General features: G+C 54.9%; 2 protein-coding genes across 2 annotated transcripts; one reads left to right on the top strand and one right to left on the bottom strand.

Annotated features, from left to right (window-relative positions):
* Window positions 1-63: 63 nt before the first annotated feature.
* On the bottom strand, window positions 64-16,480 carry GOLGA2 (golgin A2). The gene is made up of 27 exons (XM_082617432.1): window positions 16,371-16,480; window positions 14,950-15,072; window positions 13,917-13,997; window positions 10,917-11,033; window positions 10,607-10,650; window positions 10,442-10,505; window positions 9,966-10,025; window positions 9,686-9,766; window positions 8,842-8,880; window positions 8,509-8,571; window positions 8,329-8,422; window positions 8,119-8,225; window positions 6,838-6,896; window positions 6,395-6,536; window positions 5,556-5,642; window positions 5,341-5,448; window positions 5,059-5,146; window positions 4,218-4,555; window positions 3,802-3,915; window positions 2,846-3,070; window positions 2,688-2,763; window positions 2,387-2,478; window positions 1,909-2,127; window positions 1,716-1,818; window positions 1,514-1,620; window positions 1,295-1,445; window positions 64-1,205 (listed from the first exon to the last, which is right to left on the bottom strand). Exons 1-27 carry the CDS (start codon window positions 16,416-16,418, stop codon window positions 988-990), a joined length of 3,048 nt encoding a protein of 1,015 aa, XP_082473558.1. The 5' UTR covers window positions 16,419-16,480; the 3' UTR covers window positions 64-987.
* A 114-nt stretch (window positions 16,481-16,594) lies between these two features.
* Window positions 16,595-22,066, top strand: SWI5 (SWI5 homologous recombination repair protein; the record flags this gene model as incomplete). Its single annotated transcript, XM_082625557.1, has 6 exons — window positions 16,595-16,634; window positions 16,934-17,117; window positions 17,458-17,506; window positions 19,205-19,326; window positions 20,155-20,249; window positions 21,756-22,066. 6 exons carry the CDS (start codon window positions 16,595-16,597, stop codon window positions 21,818-21,820), a joined length of 555 nt encoding a protein of 184 aa, XP_082481683.1. The 3' UTR covers window positions 21,821-22,066.
* Window positions 22,067-23,280: the final 1,214 nt, after the last annotated feature.

Below are 23,280 nucleotides of genomic sequence, written 5' to 3'. Positions count from 1 at the left end.
TGTTCAGTGCTCACGGCACAGGACCCAGTGACAGAAGAAAAAGGAACACGCAAGGACAAGCAGTATGGCTAAATTCATTTATTCTGAAATAAAAAGTGAAACAAGTGAAACAGGAGTCGAATCACCCGGGCACAAACCCGTCCCCGTCTCCACCCTCTCTCTCCATCCTACACTATCAATAAATAATTTTCCCCAGCCCCAAATATTTAATAGAAGGTCTTTCCCATTTACCAGCGCCAACCTCCACTGTGATACAGGGGGCTTCCCTATCTCCAGAATATACAAAATGTTACACAGTTACAGTATAAACACTGGGGAGGGAGCCCACCCCGCCACCAGCTTATGTCCTTGCCCGGCCTCGGTTTGCCCAACCTGCCCAAGGCCTGTGAGAGTGCCGCCCAGTTGTCTGGCTGGGCGAGGGGGAGGGGGGGCACTTGTGCCCCAAAGTGCCTCTGAATAGAGGATGCATGAGCCCCTCTGAATGGAGGACTGCTTGGTGGAGGTGAGGAGACCAGCAGGGAGCCCCTGCTCCCCAAGAACGGCAGCCTCAGGCTTCCCTGGTGGTGCAGTGGTTGAGAGTCCGCCTGCCGATGCAGGGGACACGGGTTCGTGCCCCGGTCTGGGAAGATCCCACATGCCGCGGAGCGGCTGGGCCCGTGAGCCGTGGCTGCTGAGCCTGCGTGTCCGGAGCCTGTGCTCCGCAACGGGAGAGGCCACAATAAAGAGGCCCGCGTACCGCAAAAAAAAAAAAAACAAAAAAACTGCAGCCTCTTAAATAAACTACCTTCACTGAGCCTCCGCCTGGCCAAGATGGCAAGGGGTCTGCACCTATTTGTCTCCCCCCCATTAGACAGGGGGCTATACCCCTTTTCAGGGGTTTTTTTAGGGATGAAGGGGTGCCAGGAAGGAGGGACGGGGCGGCAGGGACGGGTAGGGCAGAGCGCCGCGGCCCCAGGTCTCCGGTCTTTGCCCGCTAGTGTCAGGCAGTTAGACCATCATGATCTTCACTTCATCGTTGTCGTCAGCCTCATAGAAGAAGGGGATGCAGGTGTTGCTGCCCAAAACTGGGCACTCCTGGGGGTTCTGGATCTCGCGCAGCAGCTGCATGATCTGCTGCGCAGTGGGGTTCTCAGGGGTCGTCTGGCCCTGCAGGGCTTCCCCCTGGGTAGGGTCCACGTTGTCCTCGAGGCTCACCTCACGGAGACCTTTGTAGAGAGAGAGAGAGGCAGGGCTCGGAGTGGTGTGCCAGCTCTCCCCTGCCCGCCCGCCGGTCCCCCCCGAGGGCGCTACTCACCCCCCTCGTCGGCAGCCCCAGGCTCCTGTGGGGCTGGGGGCGCCGCAGCGGGCTCACCAGCAGGACTCTGGGTGGCCAGGAACTTGCCATACCATTCATTTCGCTCGCCCACCAGGCGTAATACCAGTTCCCGGAGCTCCAGCAGCTTCACCTGGAGGGAGAGGTGCTCAGCACCCGCACCCCACCCCCGCCCGCAGAGACGGTCACAAGGACCCCTACCTTCATTTCCTCCTTGTCCTGAGCCAGGCGGCTGATGTACTCCTCCTTCTCCTGGTGCCGCGCCTTCAGCACCGCCCTCTGACTCTGATAAAGGGCGATGTACTCTCCTGCGGGGAGCGGGGAGGGTGAACAGGGCTCAGGTGCGGGGCTGCCCCAATCCAGCCCATGGCACCCGGCCCCGGGACCCCGCCTCCCCACTCACCAATAGTGTCTGTCTCTCCGGACAGCTGGATACAGCGATGCTCCAGCTCCTCTACCCGCTCCTTCAGATCCACTTTCTCCTGCATGAGCGCTGTAAAACGGCCCTGAAGCCAGAACAGCAGGGTCAGGGCTCGGCAGCGACCTGACCGCAGGCCCCCACCCTTCCTGGACCCCACTGGGGGCGACCCACTCACCTGCAGCTTGTCCATGGCCACCTGGAGGGCCTGGTGGGTCTCCGCAGGCACACTGTTCCCCCCGATCCCGGAGGCTGGGGCCTCCTTCTCCGCCCCGTCCTGGGCCGGGGCTGCCAGCTGAGCCAGGCGCTGGCAGCGCAGCTTTTCCTCCTTCAGCTGCCCACGCAGCCGGGCCTGCTCTTCCTCAGCACTGGCTAAGGCCGAGTTAAAAAATGCCACCTGCGGGCAAGAGGTGTGCGCGTGCTTTTGTGGGGGATACTGAGGACCAGCGAGGGGCGGCGGGCAGAGGGATGCTTGCCCTCTCGGGGTCTTAGTGGGCATGCCTGTGGTTCAAGGATGACATGGCATCTGACTATGGCTCCCAGGGGAGCTTGGGGGTCCAGAGAAGTCAGAGGGAGGGAAACCACAAAGCGTGTCTGAGAGGAAGCACAGGGGGAGGTGGGAAGTAAGACAGGCAAGGAGTGGGAGGTCAGCTCACCAGCAGCTCTCGGCTGTCGAGCTCCTCCGGCACGCTCAGCTTCGGCCGGGGGGCCTCCTCATCCTTCTCCTCACCGTCCGGCCCACCTCCTGCTGGGGACACATGGAGGGGCCTCAGACAACCCGACAAGGCAGGGGGAGCAGGCCGGGAAGAGAGCGTGCGGCCCAGCTCTGCCCCTCACCTCACTCGCTGCAGGAAGAGGATTCGCTGTCCTACAGGTCTCTTCTAACTCAATTCCACGCTGCTAAAAGTCCCCCTGCCCTTCAGGCTGGGTGTTCTCCCTCCGGGCCGTCCTACTTACCTTCCCCAGGCACAGCCATGAGGTTCAGCTGGGCTTGTAGCTGCCGGTTCTGCTGGCTGGCTGTTTCCAGGCGCTCCTAAGGGGCCAGGAAAGAAAGTGAGGAGGGACACAGGTTGCAGGCTTTCCCCGTCAGGGGCCCAGCACTCCGGCGCCCTCACCTGGGTCTCCTGTAACTCCTGGTGGGCCATCTGGACTGCCACCTTGCCCTGGACCTCCTCGTGCTGCAGCTGGTCCACGAGCTGCGTCTGCAGCAGCGCCTGCTTGTGCAGCCCCGCCTTCTCAGAGGCCAGCTGCTGATAGGCAGCCACGTACTGCTGCAGGTGGCTCAGGTACTGGTCCCGCTGCTGCTGCAGATCCTGAGCCTCCTGGCGCTTCACCTCCACCTGCGGGAAGACCCTGGGGGTGAGGGCAGGCTGTGGCTTGCTTCCGCAGTCGGAGCCCATAGACTGGGGAGGTTGGGCATAGACCCCTCTGCCTGAGGCAGGCACCGTGAGGCCCTGCTGGCTGCCCAGAGCCCCATGCCGCCTTCACCCAGCCCTCATAGCAAGCTTCTATCTTAACCTGAGGCCGCAGACGGGTGGAAAAGCAGAGCTCCAGCCAACATCTGTGAGGTGCACACTGAACGCCTAAGGCTTTACATGCATGATTCTCTAACCTCCAACACCTCTAGAAGGAAAACGATAACCTCCTTTTTTTTTTTTTCTATTTTTTTGGTAGCTCCACACCATCATGCAGGATCTTAGTTCCCCGACCGGGGATTGAACCCGCACCACCTGCAGTGGAGTCTCAACCACTGGACCGCCAGGAAAGTCCCGCTAACCTCCTTTTAAAATAAGGAAACTGAGGCTTAGAGATGCGAGGGCTGAATCCAGAGCTGAACCCAAGGAGCCGGTCACCGTACACCCTCTCTTCCCCTCTAATTAGGGGCTCGATGCCTCTAGCGGGGACAACGACCTATGGCCCAGGGCTACTCAACTCTGAAAGTCAGAGGCCAGGGGGCAACAAGCAGTCACAGGCTCTGAAGGACTCTGGGGTCACCTGTCCTGGCCCCCGGTCCCTCGCTCCCCAGAGGCTGGTGCCTGTCTCCGGGCCCTCCCGCTGGGGCAGGGCTTACCGTCTCCTTCAGCTCTCCTAGCCTCCCCTGCAGCTGGCCCAGCTTCTTGGCCAGCTCCTTCTTGACGTGCTGCTCCGACTGTAGTGCGCTGGTTATCTCCATGTTCTCGTTGGACTGCACAGAGAGAAGCAATCAGAGGCCACCCAATGCAGCTGGAGACCCCAGAACTTGGTGTCCGCCTCCCACAGCTCAGGGAAGGGTGGAGGCAGGTAGGAAAGTCTGCCCCTTCCCCCCACAACCCTCCGAGCAGGGCTCTCTGGCTCACAGCATGCCTTCGTGGGCACCATTTCACAAAAGGTCCGTATCACCCATTTTACAGGTGGGAAAACCAAGGCCCCAGATGGGTTAAGTGCCTCGCCCCAACCCAGAGGACTTGGCCAGGGAGGAGGGCAGGTTGGCCGGGAGGGGCTGCGCACCAGCCTGACGAATCCATTCTGCAGTTCAGCCAGCTGCTCCTTGAGCTCACGGTTCTGGAACAGCGCGCGGCTGATGGTGGTGCGGTCGCTCTGCATGCTCTCTAGAATCTGCTTGCGCTCCTCGGCCTGCTGCCCCCAGCACTCGGCCGCCCGCTCCAGCTCCAGCAGCCGCTGCTCCTGCTCCTGATTCAGGCGACTCAGACTTTCGTTGTCCTTCACCTGAGCCTGCAGCTGCTGTGCCAGGCTCTGCAGTTCCTTCTGTAGCTGTTCGGCCTCCGCCTGCAGCCGTTGTTCTACCTCCGAGGGCCCGGCTGGGGGCCCCTGAGGCGGAGGCACAGCTGAGAAAGGGAGCACACCATCAGGGCCTCTCGCCTCTGCAGTCTCCAAAAAACGGTTTTGTTTTGGTTTTTTTTTTTTGGCCGCACCAGTGTGGCATGAGGGATCTTATTTCCCCAACCAGGGATCGAAGCCGTGCCCCAATGCAGCGGAAGCACAGAGCCTCAACCACTGGACCACCAGGGAAGTCCCTCCAAAACACCCTCTTCTTGGTCCACAGCTCCTGATTCAGCCTCCTTACCCCAAATCTTGGCTTCCTGGCTCAATCTTTCAAGACATGTTCAGACAGAGTTCCTTACATCTTTATGCTCAAGACCACAGTGGGCACTTCACCCTTTTTGCAGATGGGGACCCTGAGGCTCAGGGAAACTGCAAGACTTGCCAACTCCTGGGACAGACCTCTTTCCCTTGGCCACGGTGCCCTTCCACCCACTCACCTCCATTCTCAGCCGCCCTCACCAGCCCCGACACAACTCTGCTCCCGGATCCCCTGGCCCCGGCTTACCGATCTCGGTCCTCAGTTTGGCCAAACTGGTCTCCAGCTCCTGCACCTGACTCATGCTGCACTCCTTTTCTTCCCTCAACTTGCCCATCTGCCCAAAGCATGGGTGGGGGGGTGGGGGGAGAGCACAGGAGGGGGTCAAGGCCGGGCGACCACCTCCCTCTCCACCCCCACCCTCTAGATACACACTTCCACCTCTGGCTGCACACAGCAAGTGTCGTGATTTCTATTTCACAGATGCCCAGGTGACCTGTCTAAGGAGCGGGGTGGAAGGTCACCTCTCACCTGCTCCAGCATCTGCTGCATCTTCTGCTGCCAAACGGCGTTCTCTTCTTTCATATTCACCACATACTGGTCTCTCTCTGCCTGCAGCTGCTTCAGAGAATCCTTCAGCTGCGAGAGTGGGCACAGAAGTTACCACGGGCTGTCATGGGGCCTCGCCTGCTCCCGGTCACCTGGGGTCATCGTCCTCCCGCACCCCTCTCCCTGCACAATCTCACCTGCTCCACGTGGCTCTCCAGCTGTGCCTGCTCGTCCAGGGCCTGCTGTAACTGCTGGCTGCTGTCAGCGGTAGGTTGACTAGAAAACTGGATGGTGAAAAATGAGGTTGGATGTGGGAAGCCCAGGCTGCTCCACGCAATGCCCCCCAAAAGGTCAACGTACAACTCAGGGTTGTCCTCGTGTTATTAGAACCAGGTCCACAGGCTTTATTTTTACTAAATACTCATTGCTCCCCAACCACCCCAATCCAGTGTGTATCCTCCTGGACCCTTTTCCAGACATACGCAAACACGTTTAATTAATGCACAGTGCAGTTGTGTTGTCACGGGGTAGTATCATATATGGTTCTGCAACTTAATTTCACTTTGCTGCAAACAAGATATACTTAACTTTTGTAATGGTTACATAGTAGTCCAATATATGAACATGGCATACTTTAACCGTGCCCTTACTGAGGGCAGGAAGGCAGAGAATCACTGTGCATGCAGGAAAACTAATGAGGAGGCTCTCTGAGACTTGAGCGCCCTGTCTACCTGGAGGCTTGGCCCCGAGAGGAAGGGAGTGGACTCACGGGCTAGCCTTATAACTGTCATCCATAAAACAATGGTTTTCAACCAGGATGCTTTAAAAATAAAACTAAAAAAGGCCTATCCCTGAGCTTCTGATTCCAGAGGTCTGGGCAAGGCCTCAATTTTTCTCCTATCTCTAGAGGAGTCTATGGCAGGACCAGAACAAGGATCCAAATTTTCTGGCTCCTGGCCGGAGGCCACCCACAATGAGCCTAAGAGGCCCTGGCCCCGCCAAGTGGGGCCCACACTCCCTGGGGCTCCAGCCCCACCTGGCGCAGCAGCAGCTCGGACATCTCCATCTTCTTCTGCAGCTCCTCCATCCCCAGCTGCATGGCCGCCTTCTCTTTCGCCATGACCCGCAGCTTCTCCTCCAGCTCCGAGGTCTGCTGCTTCAGGTCCTCGTTGCTTTTGCTGTGACCGGCGGTAGTGGAGGGAGGCGTGTGTAAAGAACAGAAAGGGTCGCTCCGGTGACCAACCCACTACCTTTGCCACAGAACCACAGAACGGTCGCTTTGGAAGGGACCCCAGGATCAAGAGTCACAAGTGGCAGGCCACAGAGAGGACATGAGTTGCCTGAGGCCACAGCAGGAGTCGGTGGCACAGCTGGGACAGCAGAGCCTGGCTCTGCATGCATGCAAAGCTGTACCAGCTCCTCCCCCGCTCCCTTGGCTCCTCCCCACTTCCCAGCCCTCCCCCACCATCCCCATCCTACTTGTTCTTGTATAAGTCCAGCCTGAGGGCATCTCGCTCTTTGGTTAATTCTTTGTTGTACTGCAAACACAGAGAGGCGAGGTCAGGAGAAGGGAGGTGGAAGATGCAGACTAACAGCAGCAACAGGAACCACTCCCAGCAACACGTCCTCACCTGGCGTCAGGCTTTATATTTTTTCAAAGCACTTCCAAGCTCAGGTTCTCATTTGGTTTTAATAAGAACTCGGGAAGGGTGGAAAAGGCAGGTGGAGAGCTCTTAACGCACGGCTGGCTCACAGGCCCGGAGACAGCAGGTAACACTGCCATCCTTCTCACCTATTATCAGCCCCGCGTCTGAACCTTTCCTGAACACTCTCTCAGCCCACATTCCCATTTCAAACCCACAATCACCCTGGGAGGCAGTTACTATTACTATCTCCATTTTACGGGTGAACAACAGGGAGCATCAGAGGTTAAGTGGCTAGCCTAACCTCACTTAGAGCTGGGACTCTTTTTTTTTTTTTTTTTTTTTTGCGGTACGCGGGCCCCTCACTGTTGTGGCCTCTCCCGTTGAGGAGCACAGGCTCCGGACGCACAGGCTCAGCGGCCATGGCTCACGGGCCCAGCCGCTCCGCGGCATGTGGGATCTTCCTGGACCGGGGCACGAACCCGTGTCCCGTGCATCGGCAGGCGGACTCTCAACCACTGCGCCACCAGGGAAGCCCAGAGCTGGGACTCTTGAACCACGTTCTCTCCCCGGGGTGGGAGCACAGATATGATGGGGGGATTAAATTGTATTGTAATCTCTTGTTCATTTTTTGAATGGATGATACACTCACATAGCCCCTAACTCGGAAGGTACCAAAGTGACATGTCTCTCAGCCATTCTGTTCCTCTCCCCTGGGTTTTTATGAATCCTTTCCGACCTGTCATATATATATTTCACACACGTACTTCTCTCTTAGTGCGGTAACGGATAAAAATATTGTTCTGAACCTTCACAGCCCGAACACTTAGCACTTGGGCCAGAGCCCGCAGCCAGTAAAGGGCAAGGCTGGCACTCTGGCTCTGGGTTCTGCAACCAGCACTCGCTCTAGACAGCACTCCCCCCTCCCCCAACAACTCGCCATGGCAACCAAATCGCGTCGGGGTTGCTTCTCACAATCACACAACTTTAAAGCAGCAAGACACGGCCAGCGCTGCCTTCTGGGCAGCAAGTCACTCCATCCTGCCGAAGGGACCTTTAGGCTCACCCCACCCACACACCACCTCCAGCGGATGGATGGGCAGACTGCTGGGCTCACCCTATCGGCCTGCTTCTGCTGCGTGGAGACAGCAGACAGCGTCCGTTCCAGCTCTCCCACACGCTGCCTGGACGACCGCAGGCGATTAGCAAGGTCCTCCAACTCTCCTGAAATGACAGCATGAGAAGGGAAGCCCAAAGAAGGAATCGCACTGAAGGCCAGCCAGTGTGCCCCTCTGGCCGAGGGGTGAAAGGGTGCCTAGATTCCCACCTGCTTTCTGCCTGGCTGCCTGCTGGGTGTGAGCCAGAGCTGTCTGTAATTCCGTCTTCTCAGACACCAGAATCCCTATGGTCTGGATGTGGACCTTTGGGAGAAAGGGCAAACAAGTGCTACAAGCAGAAAAGCAATGTTTCCTGGGGGCCATGAGGGACCCTGGTTCAGCCCACTCACCTGCAGCTGTTCTCTCAGAGCCCCTTGTTCCTTCACGAGCTTCTTCTCAAATTCCTTCTTCTCCTGCAGGAAAAGAGAAGAAACAGCTCTTACTGGTAGGCAGAGGTGAAACAGCAAAGGATATAGCCCCCAGAATGTCATCACTGGCCCAGGACAGGCCCACCGATGAGAACAGATAATCGGCCACCCCGGGAGTAGGGGATGGGCGGGGAGGGGCAGGGGGTAGGCCCCCTCTTTCTCCAGGCTGCCAGCAGGCAAGAGGAGAATGGGCCTCTACATCTGAATCCTCCCCCAAACCCATCAGCCACGGGAGGAGCAAAGAAATCACATTACTTTTTCCAGTCGATCCAAAGTTTCCTGTTTCTCTTGTTTCTGTGGGGAGAGTCATAGGAAGGTGACTGAGATTGTCCCCCTTTCCCACGATCCTCAGATCAAGGAGGAGGGACGGGCAGGGGGCAGGAATGGGTTAGAAAGGGAGAGTTCATGGGGACATAAATGGACGAACGCTTCTCAAGCTAAGAGACTTTGGGTCTTGGGAAGTTTTGCTCACGGCTACAGTAGTGAGAGTCTGGATCTGATTCCCTTGAAGGGACAATGACATAAACCTCTAGAAATGGAGTCTGAGAAGGTCAGACCACCCTCTGCCAGCTCACGACCTGGAAGGGGGCATTCACTCAAGGCATGTTTCCTGAGCACACTGCAGGCCAGGTTCTGTTCCTAAGAGCACAGATATGGGAACGAAAAGGACCTTTAAATCTTTGATTTTTTTGAGCTTAAAGGGACCTTGGACACCCTCTAATTCTACCTCCTCAGGAAACTAAAGCCCAGAAAGGACAGTTGACTTGTCCAAGGTCAAAGTCGGAACAAATCAGGGGCTGAGTCAGGGCTAGAACACACCAGTCAAGCTAGTGCTCCCCCTACAGGCAACAGCCCCAGGGCAAGCGTGGGGACGACTCAAGCAGGGGTCTCTGGAGAACAGAGTAGGCAAAGAGGGCAGCCACAGAGAGAGCCATGCTGCATGCCGTGCTCCGGGGTCCCTCCAGCTGAGACCTAGGCCCCCCGGCACCCCATTCTCCCTTGGCACCAGGGGTCCCCAGCCCCTTTCTTCAGAGCCCCAAGGTGAGACTGGGGCCCCAGATTGGCAGCATGGAATCCGGGGACAACACTGGACTCTTACCAATTGCTCTATCTTGCTACTGAGTTGTTTGTTTGTTAGATTGCTGGAGTCCAGGGCTACTGATAGTTCTTGGTACCGGCTCTGAGGCGCATGCAGAGAGGAGGAGGAGGAGTTGGAGGAGGGGCGGGGAGAGGTAGAGAGAGCAATCATTAGGGTTGGGGGGTGTCTGGGCTGTCTCAGCTGGCAGTGGGGCACCCAGCCCCCGCTCTGGGAGGAGGGAGGTAGGGGCAGGTGGTGGCTGGCCTGCAGGGTCACTGGGCCACGGTGCAGGCCCCCTTACCTCCAGATTCTTTATGTCAGTACAGGATGCTAGACCCTCCCCGTTGATGTAAGATGGAGACTAGGAGAGATGAAAGGGTTCACATGGAAACGTGATCTATCCCCCTCAAGGCCTAAGCCCTCCAACATCTTCCCCATCGACTGGCAACATTTCCTTTTCTGCCTAACTTGCCACCCCCTCCCTTATCCCTCCCTGTGCCAATTTCTCCTCATTCTTAATTCCCCCTTGTCCCCCGCCTCCCAAGCAGCTCTCATCTGCAGGATAAAATGATGTAACCAATCTCATGGTCCAACCCCTTCACCTGGACAGCGTCAAAGAGGAGACTCAGAGCAGTAATGACTAGCTAAACATGATCCAGCCAAGCTGCTCGGTCCCAGGACCTGCCCTTCGTCTTGGGAACCTTTGCCTCGGTTTCTTTCCGTCATATTTTCCTTCCCTCTCTAGCCCACTCCGGGCTCCAATTTTGGGGGTGGTACCTCGGACACAAGACCGTTGAGCTGCTGAGATAGCTGTCGCAGGCTCTCGGTGGATGAGAGAGATCTGGGGATGAACACAGCAGTCAGGGGTGCAGGAGGCTCGATGGGAAAGAGGGGGTCATGGGCAGTGGCCTAGGGACTGCTGGCCCCGTGGGAGACACTTACGTGCTTTCACCAATGGGACTAGGATCATTGTCAGCATCACGGTTCTGTTTGGAAAGAAACGTATGAATCGGTCATTCAGTTTCCAGTAAGAACCACCCAAGTTCATTCCAACCGCTTTCCGTCCGCCCGCACCTCAAGGAGAACCTGCTCTTGGCCTCCCCCACCCCAGTCCTCAGGAAGGGCGCCTCGCTCTAGGAGCCAAGCTACCTGAAGAAAGGGGAAGAGGCTCCAGGGTAGGTCCAGGCCTCCAGGAAGGAGGAGGGGGTGGGCACACAGTAGGGCAGCAGGCCAAGGGGGAAGAGGCACGAACCTGAGTTGATGCCATGCTAGTGACACGGGGGGGACTAGCACAGGGGGAAGGGACACCGCCGGGTGACACGGTGTCATCAGCAGACGGTGTAACAGGAGCGGCGCGGTCTTTGGGCGCCTGTCACAGAACAGAGCAGGGGGTTAGGGGGCCACGCAGGGCAGAAGTCGCCTCACTGCCATGAATGCAGGGGTGCAGAGCGGGTAGGACAGGTGTTGCTGCAGTCAGAGTGCCAGTCACACATGCTGGGTGCCACTCTGGGGGGCGGCTACGGCTCGCCCAGACCTCGGGCCAGTCTGCAGCCTTCCGGGACTGCACAGCCTCCTTCGAGAACACGAGGGCCTTGTTCTCCCTGGAGCTCAGCTCCATGGCTGACCTACGGCAGCTACAGCAGGTGGAAGGAAGGTGTGCCAAGTCAGGGAGAAGCAAGGCCCTGCTCCTCCAGAAAGCCAGTCTGTGGCCAGAGAGCCCCTCACCCGGGGCCCCACGCTGGGCAGAGGGTGGCAGTGATGAAGGAGCAGCGCGATCTGCCTCTTTCTTCTTGCTCTCCCTTCCTTCCTTCCCTCCTTCCTGCAACTACTGGTGTGTCTCAATGACTCAGGCCTTTTCTGGGAAAGAAGCTGCCCAACGAGAAGGCTCTCCCTGCTCTCAGAGGTAGAAAGAAAACCATGGCCACTACCCATCCCAACCTCCTGGCTCCAAAACACCTACCCAACCAAGAAACAGCTGAGAAACCAGAGGTAAGACGTCTACCCTTTGACTCTTGTCATGCTGGAGAATAATCGTGGGACTGAGGGCCAGGAGCCGTGGAGAAGTTCTCTCTTGGCCCAAATGGATCCACTTGCTTGACCAGAGCCCCACTCGGCCTCTCTCCAGGCTCAGGCCTGACACTTAGTCCAAGCCTCTGGCTCGAGGGATCTAATGTTCAATAGGTGAGATGGGGAAGAGGGCTGAGAAGCCAAAGCTTGATGAGGGAAGAGCACCGGGGGGCCAAGGCCTGGCCAACGAAGCTGAGTCTGGAAGGAAGAGGCTGCGCCTCTCTTGGGGGAAAGGGCTGCCTGCTCTCTGGAGCCTCAGCCCTGGCCTCTGAAAACCCAGATCTACTGCCCTCCTTAGAACAAGCAGCGCAGAGCCTGGGGAGCTGAAGATGAATCAAGCTGTTTGCTTGGTGACTGTCCACACTGTGACCTTTGATGCCAGAACCTGGTGTTGCCCTGTCAACCTGGACTACTGAATTTAATAGGTAAGAGCAGGGGCTCAGCAGCTGGCTAGGCGTGAGAGTTTGGGGGAGGGGAGCACACTCTTAGCCACGGGCCCTGGCGAGCCCTGGGTCCCTCCTGGCCTCTTGGGTGCCCACAGATCCCTAGCATTAGAAACAAGAAAGCTCAGAAGGGGGAACAAGTCTTTTTCTGCGGACTTAAATATACTTAATATGACTATTTTGTGAGCAACCAAGTTATTTCATAATTTTGAGTCATATAGCTAAGTACGGAATTTTAAAAAACACTGTCCACTCCCCTCCAATGTCCCATTCCATTAAAAAAAAAACCTTTTTTTTCTATCCATTATTCCTCAGTTCTGGAAATGCCATCAGCTCTGCCCAGGGTACTGCAATCACAGGCCTGCATTACTACAGCAGGAAACGTAAGTGAGAAACAGTTATTGATATAGAGAGGATTTTAAAACGACAAGAAGGGAGTACGGGGATCTGGGTCTTCATTTCTAGGAGAGCAGAGGGATGCGGGCCCGGGGCCTTACAACAAGAGTCCAGATGCACAGCTTCGGGACTCCTGTAGGCCTGCGCTCCCCTCTCCGTGCCACCCGGCATCTCCTCTGAGCCAACAAGGTGAGTCACAGCACCTGGACAGACCCGACCGAATGGGCATGAGCAGTCCTAATGACTGAAAGACTCTCTAACCCCGGCCAACAGTTCCTTGTCCCGGCGCCTCTCCCCCTGCCCATCTCCAGCAGGACCTGGCCTTCCAGCCCTACTCCTCTAGCCTGGCAGATGTCCCCCAAGGAAGTTAATTAAGGAGGAAGTGCCACCATCATGTCCGGAGGAGGTCATCTCCCAGTCCAGGGGCACCCCAGGCTCCCCGCCTTTCTGGAAAGTACTCTGTGAGCTAATAACCCTGGCTGTTACCTGTATTACACCCTCTGCCTGGGACTCCCATTTCCCCTGCTCTCAATGTGGATGACCGCTACCCACCTCTAATCTTCAAACCGGCCTCAAATGCCACCCCCTCCAGCCTCGAGTCCATTTAGAACCAACCTCTGCCTTGTTGCCATATTCCAAATGTTTCTTTCATCTGTTTTCTACAGCCCCTAGCAACATGCCTCTGCTCTCAAGGGCCCACTGAATATGGTTAAATGTCCAGTTAATTTTTAAAAGAGGATGGGGCAGAATGTCCTGACCACTCATGTGTTTGGTTAACTTCACATCCCTTACGGATAGTTCCACTGAAAAAAATAACCTCAATCCTTGTTAACTATAATGCAAGTTCCTTTTTTTTTTTTTTTTTTCGCAAGTTCCTTTTCTCTTAACCCTACATTCCCTACTGCCAAACCAAAATGAACTGATCAGCTCAAAAACAAATCACAAACTACTTGGTGGTCTATTGGTCTTTTGGGGTCAGATGCCCAGGGGCCAAGACTTGAAGGTTTGGTTTTATTGAACCTCTCCTAGTTTGATAGCACCATGGACATTCAAACTGGAGGCTCAAAGAGCCCAAATCCCACACACCTGCTCTGGAAGCTATTCCCAAGTTACCTTTAACCTCCAAGGAGCATCTCACCTTCTCCAAGACGATAAAAGATGGGGGGGGTCGGGGGGGGGGAACCCAATCAACCAAGCAGGTGAAAAAGCAGACATGAACAGGCCCAGGGTTAATGACAGCAACATAAAATAAGCCAGAGGCAAAGTATCCCCCAAACCAGAGAAGCCTCAGGGCATGCAGAGCTGGGAGGGAGCAAGCCAGAGAGGGGGTCTCGGCACTGCCTCACCTTCCACTTGTCCAATGGGGGGATCGCTACCCCATTGGAGCGGTTAAGGTCGGACACCAGCACCTTCAGAATGTCCTGAATCTATAGGAGGCGAAAAGGGAAAAACAAGGGCAGGGAGAGAAAGAGAAAAGTGGCTTAGAGAGGCAAGAGAGTCAGGGAAGGAAGAAGAGATGGGTTCAGGGCAATGGAATGCTGGAGAAGAGAGAAAGGGATCAATACCACAGCCTGTGCCATTTTCCAAACAGCCACTTGCTGCCTTGCCAGAGGCAGAAATCAAGGTAAACAGATGGAAAAGTCCCCGGAACAATGCAGTCACATAGCTCCTTAGGCGAACAACGCAGCTCTTAATAGCTTCTTAGACCCTCAGGCCCAGACTTTTAAAAACCAGACTTCAGAACAAGGGTCCGCTTGAACAAAGCGGGCTACAGCTAAAAAATAAGTCTGAAAGACAATGATCTGATCCAACAGTGTCATCTTACAGATGAGGAAACTGAGGCCCAGGGGACGAACTGATTTTCTTGACGTCACCCAGCAAGCTGGTGGCAAAGATGGCCTTGAAACCCAGATGATCTCCTAATCCAAGGGCCTGGGACTCTCCTCACCACACCCTGGGGTTCTGTTGGTGCCTCTAAATGGAGAGCCTGAGGACAAGAGGCTGTTCTCACTGCCTGGCTTCCCACTGAGGATGGGGCTGAGAAAGATCACCAGAGCAGTAAGTCAAATAGCAACTACTCTTTACTGAATGTTTACTCTGCACCAGGCCCTGTATTAGGGGATTGTTATAAAAACAACAACAATCTCATTTAAACTTCGTAAGTGTAAGACAGTATTACCCCAGTTTTACCAATGTGGAACCAGAGACCCAACGAGCTTAAACAATTTGCCCAAAACCATACATATCCCCAACAGAGGGAGAGGTAGAATTCAAACCCAAACTTCTTAGGCAATATCTGACAGTTCTTCCACAATCTTAACCACTACCCTCTCCTGCTGTCCCTTGAGCACCCCATCCCCGGAAGGTGGCAAGACTCACATCCTCAGGTGAGGGACAACCACCAGAAGTGGTTGTCTCCGGGCTACTGCCATTCTTGATCTTTCTTTTTTTCTTAGCTCCTGCAGGAACACCAGGGCTGTTCTTCTGCTGATACTCCCTTAACTGCAAAAAGGAAAAGCAGTGAGGCTCATGAGAACTATAAGCCCCCTATATTCACATCCTACTTTACAGTTTACAAGAAGCAGAGGTGGAAAAGTAAACATTTAATCAGACATCAGGGTCCTTTCCTACACCTCTTTTAGAGCTGCACACCACTGCTTCTCAAACTTTTACATCAGTGTATCCTAATGGCAGAAGGCAGTGAAGGCACACACCCCTAGTGAATCTGGGAACGTAACAGAAAGAGGACAACCCAAACACCATTTCGGAGAGAAGTCTACTATAATCTTACAAATCTATGCAAATGTCATCCCTAAGCACATTAATATAAAAGGCTTTTTCTCTCTCAAGAGAATCAAGCAAAACTGATGCTCCAGTCCCATGCTTATCCTGTGGCACTCAGGGCAACCCATGTTGAGACGATGATTTGGGAAAGATTCCCAGCTGTGAAGTTCAGTTTCACGCGATCTGTTCCACAGAGGATAAGCAGATCTCACTCCAAAGGAGCACTGAATGACCGGCACTCTGGTCTCAGAATCATAGCGAATTAGAATGTAAGGAAGAAGATTCACATTAAAACTGTGAAAGTCTCTCTGGATAGAAACCTGGGAGAAAACCAAACTAAACAAAGCACATTCTCCCCACTGCCACCCAGAGATATTGTCAATGTTTCGAGATCACTGGTGAAGTGTAGGCTTTTTACGCTATCGACACCAAAGGATGGGGTACAGTCTAGAGTTAGGAAACCTGAAACCCAGGTGGGACCTAGGTCCCATAGTCCCGAGTCTCCTTCAAGCTGGAAATTTGTGCTGCGACCAGAGAAACCGGAAAGGATGTGAAAACACAGGGGGACTGGGTCGTAAGACCAAACACCGGGCTCGTGGCGGTAAGGACAGTTCAGAGGGGGGTAATGACGTAACTACTTTCCACTCCTCCCTACAGATGCCCGAGTCGCCGTTCCGCGGTGGGGGAGGGGAACGCAAGGCCAGGACCGAGGTCCCCGGAGACCGGGAGCCTAGGGAGCCCAGGAGGTCCGGTTCTGGGCGGCAGGAGGCGAGGGCCGAGCCTGGTGCGGAAAGCCCCCGGGGTCACCGGCCCAAAGTCACCCAGGGGTGACGAGCGAGGGCGGGGGCTGGGCTGCCGGGGGGCGGGACTGGCTGAGAATACTTTTGGAGGGGGGCGCCAAGGGGCGCCGAGAGGCTCGCCCCGTGTGCCTCGAAGGCAGCACAGACTCTGGCCATGGCCCGGCCGTCGGAGGGGTCTCGGGCTGGGTCAGGGAGCCGCGACCCCGCACGTTTTACCTTTTTCTTGGCCGCAGCCAATTTGCTCTGTCGGGTTTCTTCCGACATCCCGGGACAGGGCGGGGGAAGGGGGGGGCCACATCAGCACGATCCCAGCAAGCACTGCGGAACTGCTTCCGGCAGCAACCGCGCCGCTGTGAGACGAAGCCAAAAGAGGAGGGACCAAGGCGGTACTAGGCTGCAGTGGTGTGAGCATAGCCTCAAATCCTTAATCCCATTAGTCGATGGGAAAGTTGAAAGGGAAAGAGGCGTGGCTAAACCACCGTTAGCCAGGAGGGACGGGGGAAGGCCTAATAAAGACTTCGTGCGGGGCTTCCCTGGTGGTGCAGTGGTTGAGAGTCCGCCTGCCGATGCAGGGCACACGGGTTCGTGCCCCGGAGCGGCTGGGCCCGTGAGCCATGGCCGCTGAGCCTGCGCGTCCGGAGCCTGTGCTCCGCAACGGGAGAGGCCACAACAGTGAGAGACCCGCATACCGCAAAAAAAAAAATAAATAAATAAAATAAAATAAATTTAAAAAAAGACTTGGTGCGCAGCCGCTCTCCTTGCCCACCTGGTCGACGAAGGGCGGGGAAGGGCGGGGCCCGATCTCGCAGCGTGCTTACGTAATAGCTCTGCGACGCTTCGGTGTGCGTCAGAGAACTGCGAATACCGGGCGGACCTGAGGGGCCGCTTCTCCGCACCCGCCCTGGAGCCTCCGGCACTGCAGAGCTCCCCGAGTCAGGGGCCCCGGACCCCAGGGCTGAGGAGGTGGGCGAGGAGCGGACAGCAGGGGGAAAGCACATCTCTTCCCAGTCACTTTCCTGACTCCCCGTAGCTCTGCCCCAGACTTTTCTCTCCCCAGACTTTTCTCTCCCCAGAGATAGCCTCCAGAGACCACCCCCCCTTCCACTGCTTCACATCAGAATCTGTCCTTCCTCTAGAATCCCTACCCCGATCCCGGGAGCATTATCTACCTTCTTCCCAACCGGATCCAGTCCCGGTCTCTGTGCTTCACAGCAGTTCCTCCTCTCACACCCTCACAGTACCCCTTTCCTCCCAAAGCGGCCTCTAGGTCCAATCAGCCTTTTTCCCTCGGATTCCTCTACAGGACTCAAGCAGGACTTTCCAAAAGTTGCCGCGGGGCTTTCCGATCCCCTGTGAGTATGCTTGTGCCCCCTTCCTTGCCCTCCACCCTGCACCCCACTGCTGCTCCCAGCCCTCCTCTCCGTCCCCAGCAGCAGCTGACCCACCCCCAGTCCTCTTCAAGGTCTTCCCCCAGCTGACCTCATTCTGCTGAGAAACTCTAGGTCATTCCTCAGTCCTTCCCCATCTTTTCCTCCTGCCCACCAAGCTTCAAAGAAGAAACAGCGTCCTGTATTTTGTCAGTGGTACCCCAGGCTCTCCAAATGGGCTCTCTCATCCTTCCTGACAGCACAAGTGGCTGGTTGGTTTTGTTCTTTTCACACCACTATCCCTCCCTCACCCATTCGACCCACATGGAAACCACTCCCTTTCCCTCAAATGCATGTACTCTCTCCTGCCTTAGGGCCTTTGGATACACTGTCTGGAATACTTTTTCTTCCAGCGTTTTGCCAAACTGATGCCTGCTCATCCTTTAAAGTTGAGCTTCCTCAGAGAAGTCTTAGCCCCACTTCGGGCTCAGGCCAATAGCTTTGTTAGCCACTCCCCTAGAACACTGTACTTCAACTTCAAAGCACTTTTCAGACTGGTAGGTAGTTGATTGTCATTCACTCGTTCATTTGACGAATTCATTCGAAATAGTGCTTACTATGTGCCAGGTACTGTTGTAGACACAGGGCAATCAGCAGTGAATAAAACAGAGTCCCTGCCGTCATGGTGTTCACACTCCAGTGGTATAAGGCCGTCAGTGAAAATAATATTAATGAAATATACAATATGTCAGGTGGTGATAGATGTTAGAAGACATCAGGACAAAAGGATAGTCATTGAGGTGTGGCCATTTAAATGGGGTGGTCAGGAAAGGACTTTCTGATGATGTGTGACCTGTGAGCAGAGCTGTAAATGGACATTTCTGGAGGAAGAGCATGACTGTTGGGGGTTCTATGTCTGGGACTAGGCTATACGTTCCATGAAGGCGGGGGGCCAGGCTTGATGTCTTATCCATTGCTGAACCCCTGGAGCCTTTGCCATGGCAGCTAGTGTTTACTCACGATGTGCTGACTGGTTAAAATCCCCTGTCCTAAGAATGGGAACCACGTCTTCCTCGGTCTCTTGTATTACAGTTGCTCCAACAAACATTTCCTGAAAATTAGCAGTGTACCAGGCACCGGCCTTCACAGCTTGTAGATGCAGAAAGATGAACTGTAGCCCCAGGGATGGGTTTTGCTACCCAATGCGATTATAAAGCCAGTGACATCATAGACTTGACAGGAGAATCCAAGAGGTAGACCTGAAATAGATGCTCTGGGGCCAGATTGGGAACCAGGATGGGCCCTTTAGTTAAAGTTGGGCCTGTTAAAGATGGCTTAAACAGTCATCAGGGACCCATGCCTCTATCATCCAAGACACCGTTCAATTCCAGCATCCCTCCAGCTGGTAGGAAAGAGGAACGCTAGAGAAAGGCATGCCCTCTCCCTGGAAGGACAGTTCCCAGACATCGCCTATGCTATTTCTAATTAAGTTCCACTTACCAGAACTTAGTTATAGGGCCACATCTAATTCCAAGGGAAGCTGGGAAATGTAGTCTTATTCTGGGGTGGAGGGTGTCTATTACCAACCAGAAGCAGGGAGTGGATATTGGGGGATAATGTGTAGGTTCTGAATGGTAGATAATTGGTCAGTCTGGCTTATGACTCTTTGTGCCTGCCACGCAGCGGCCATCTCCCAAGTCTGGCCAGGCTGATGGGGCCAGCGAGGATTCTCTGCACCTTGACATTCAGAAGCTGAAGGAGAAGAAGGACATGCTGGACAAGGAAATCTCCCAGTTAATATCTGAGTAAGTCTCTTTGGGGTTCCTCAGGGCGCTTAAGATAACTGTTTGTTTGTTTTTTTTTTTTTTTTGGCCGTGCCATGCCATGCAGCTTGCAGGGTCTCAGTTCCCTGACCAGGGATCGAACCTGGGCCACGGCAGTGAAAGCACCAAGCCCTAACCACTGGACTGCCAGGGAATCTCTAGATAACATTTAACTAGTGCCCAGTAACTGCAACCTAGCTTTAGTGTAAAAACAGGACTGTGCCGGGAATTCCCAGGAGAATAAGGGGACCTAGGAACTGGAAAGCCATGGCTCTGCCAGTCTCTTCTGGGGCCCACGGCCGCTGCCTCTGCCTCTGCTTCTGTCTGCACATGGGCTCTGTCCTCCCTCTGCAGGTGGGGTTTTCAGTGCCCAGGGGAAGCTGGCTCTTCCACAACTCCTGGGTTTTCCCATGCCCTTTGCTCCAGCCACATGGCACAGACTGAGCAGCCTTTGAACGTGCATGTCACCCTTGAGGGGATCTGATTAGCCACTCATGTGCCCATCTGTGAATCCCTTGGCTGTGATCAGGGTTACACAGTACCAGCGTGGCTGAGGATGCCTCCCTAAGAGTACAGAGAGAATTTGCCAGGAGTGAGGGGGTGGGCAGATCTCCTGCCCTACCTTAAGCTTCATGAGGGCAGGGTCTACCCTGGCATCACTATCTTAGTTCCCAATGCCAAGCACCCGTAGGCCCTTAGTGAACATTTGTTAAATAGATGCCCCGTTACTCTCTGAACCTTGGAGCCTCATCAGCTTTCTCAACGATATTCTCTCTCTCTCTCTCTCTCTCTCTCCATTTCTCACCCCAGAGGCTACAGTGTAGACGAACTGGAGGACCACATCTCCCAGCTCCACGAGTATAATGACATCAAGGATGTAGGCCAGATGCTGCTAGGCAAACTAGGTGAGGGAGTCCCCATGTCCCAGGGCTGGTGGGATTTTGCTCCTGGGCCTTCTAAACTTACCCAACCCCCCTACCATTCTCAGCTGCCACGCTCCCTGAATGCCCCTCCCCTTCCTGGCCACCTAGCGAAGCAACTGTACAGCTCTTACCTGAGTGCCTGCGGTTTTTCCCTCGGGTATAGAGCCTGCTTTGGAGCTACAGGCAGGTCTGAGTCTGGGCTCACCCGCCTGCCTGAGGACTAGGGTTCCCAGTCCTCCAGGGCCTACTCAGACCAATGGAGACCCCAGCCTCGCCTCAAGTGGCCGACATGCTACAGAGGCAGAAAGTGCAAGGGGAACTCTGTGGCTTAAAGGGGTATTTTGTTCCTCCTTGAACACAGTCTCACTATCTGGAGGGCTGAGCCGAGACACAGGCACCTGTGTGTCTGAGCTGGCTGGGACAGCCCACCTTGGAGTTGAGGAAATGTGTAGGTGGCCTTGGTTCCATCACCTGGCTTGGTTCGGTGGGCACTCTGATATTCAACCAGCAGGGACCATTTGGGACAGTGCTCAGAGCTGGGCTGTCTGCCCGCTGGCTGCCTGAGTTGTAGCTCTTGTCGCAGAATTGCCCATCAGCATCCGGGATTCCATGGCAGGAAAGGCTTCTCCGTGTGTCAGTGGGGAATGGGTCTCAAAGGAGGGGAGGGAGAAAACAGGAGGTGGAGGATGATGAGGGCCCAAGAAGAAAGGAATGTGAGGGGACTGTAGCCTAGAGGCCAAGGGGAATAAGCTCTTGTTAGACAGAACCCAGTCTGAGACCTGTCCTTCCAGGTCATAGGACCTGGAGCAGGCAGAGTGTCCTCTTTCATTCATTCAGTGAGTATTTCCTGAGCACCTACTCTGTGCTACTCAACAGGGTATGGGGACATTTTGGTGAACCAGACACTTGAGTGTCTCCATTCTCATGTGACTTACATTTTGGTGTTGGGAGGGGGGGAATGGTCAAGAAGTAAAGGAACCCAAATAAATGAATTATAAAATGTGTTAAGTGCAGTGAAGGAAACAAAAGACAGAGGTGGAAAATATTGAGGTACGAACAGGGTGGCAGGTGGGGATGAGACAGGGTGGTCAGGGCAGGCCTCTGAGGAGACCCCTTCCCTTGGGAGGAGAGAAGAGTCTGTGAGGAGGCATGAGGAAGGGCATCACCAAATGGCAAGGGCATGCACATGGGCCAGGGCTTGCAGCTGGCCACTGATACGACGTGAGTGTACACTTACATTTTCAGCACATGCCTCTTGCTGCTGCTTCATGTGGGTGAGGGTTAAGTGAGGCCAGTTTGGACGGACCAGACAGGGCCCACCGTGGAGGAGCCTGGAAGGGGTAGCAGGAGGGTTATCTGGGCCAACTAGGGGAGCAGGAAGAAAGTGCTGGAGAGGGTCCTGGGTAGGCCAGGGCTTTGGCCATTTTCCAAATGGCCCACTTCTCCCACTGGACATTCTTCCTTCCTTCTTTCCTTCCTTCCTTTTAGCCGTGATCCGAGGTGTCACCACCAAAGAGTTGTATCCAGAATTTGACCTGGACATGAATGACTGAGCTCACAGCCCCTTGTCCACGGCCCACTGGGACAGGCCGATGTGGACATGAGAAGCAGTGAAGGCCCAACCAGAGCACCTACAGGCTTTCCAGTGAGAAAGTGTCAGAAGCCCTTTTCTAGAGAGACCAAGCCGAGTCAGGAAGGGGTGTTCCCAGCTCTGAGGTTCCTGAAATGTTCCAGTGATACCTGTGTATGTGTATATGTATCCTGTTTGTAAATAAACATATGAGCGATTTTGGTGCGAATCTGTATGCTGATTCCCTCTCCTCTGATAGCCCCCTGATCCTACCCTGGAAAAAGAGAGCCTGCCTTGGATTGTAACAAACTTCCATGTGCCAGGCACTGTACTAAATGCCTTATATCCATTATCTCTAATGCTTCAATCCATCCTATGAGGAATTAGTATTACTGTCCCCGTTTTACAGATGAGGAAATTGAGGCTCAGAGAGGCACAGTGACTTGCCTGAGGTCACACAGCCAGTAAGTAGCAGAGCAGGGATTTGAGCCCAGGTCTTAACTCTGCAGCTTCTGGTGTGCAACACTGCCTTTCTGGGCTGGGAAACAAGTGGGTAAGGGCTGAGAGTGAAATAGTGACATTGGGAGGACTTCTTCCCTGATCTATAGAATCAGGGTTCCACTCCCCAGTTGTAATTCTCTGCCAAGCATGGGTGAGCTGTTGTCATCTCTTCACCGCGTGTTGCTCATCCTGAGCAACCGTCACTGGCAGAAGTACACCTTGAGTGCAATCCAGAAGAGCAGGATTTCACGTCGGACTTGCTAAGTATTCTGACTGTTCCCGCTGCCCCTCTGCCCTGTCCCTGCTGGACATTCTCATAAGATTTCAGAAGTTATAGCAGGGCTTGGGGACAGGCTTTCATGGGGTGAAGTAAGTTTAGTTTCTAAAAGCCAGCCATGCAAGTCAGGCCTGGGTTTGAGTTCCAGCTCTGCCCGCTTACAAGCTGTGTGGCCGTGGGCAGCTGGCTCGGCCCCGGTAAGCAGAACCGATAGTAGTGCTCTATGCGTCGGGGCAATTAGCATTAATTGCCTCAACAACCCCCAAACCTCCTTGGCTGAATGCAGTAAAGGTGCCTTTGTTTCACAAAGTCCGATGAGGATCTGGTAGCCCTCCTACGTTTTGGAGCTTCACCGCTGGAACCCACGGTGGGGGGAAAGAGATGGAGAAGACACGTCAGCTCTGAACCGACTCAGCCCCACATGGGCAGACGTCACTTCTGCTCACAGACAGTGGCCCAGATCTAGTCATGTGGCCTGAACTGCCCTGGGTGAACACCCAGGTATTTGATGGGGACCAGCTGCTGTCTCGGCCACAAGTACCTACCTCCAAAGAGTGCTTCAGGGATTTGATGAGCAACTGCCCGGGACCCAGCACCTGGGAACGTCAGTCCAGCTCCCCTTTAATGCTGGACAGCAACCCGTCCTGCTCAGGGGACGGCGTGAC

The sequence above is a fragment of the Mesoplodon mirus genome, assembly GCF_964341445.2.
Source record: "Mesoplodon mirus genome assembly, chromosome: 1".
Lineage (NCBI taxonomy): Eukaryota > Metazoa > Chordata > Mammalia > Artiodactyla > Ziphiidae > Mesoplodon > Mesoplodon mirus.
This window is presented reverse-complemented; position numbering and strand designations above follow the sequence as displayed.

What these genes read in the sequence shown, in the direction of transcription:
- GOLGA2 (XM_082617432.1), bottom strand. Translation starts at nt 16,418, where the DNA reads ATGTCGGAAGAAACCCGACAGAGCAAATTGGCTGCGGCCAAGAAAAAG. An exon ending in TGGCTGCGGCCAAGAAAAAG is followed by an intron (nt 15,073 to 16,370) that starts GTAAAACGTGCG and finishes TCCTTTTTGCAG; the next exon opens with TTAAGGGAGTATCAGCAGAA. An exon ending in AGAATGGATTCGTCAGGCTG is followed by an intron (nt 3,916 to 4,217) that starts GTGCGCAGCCCC and finishes CTCTCTGTGCAG; the next exon opens with TCCAACGAGAACATGGAGAT.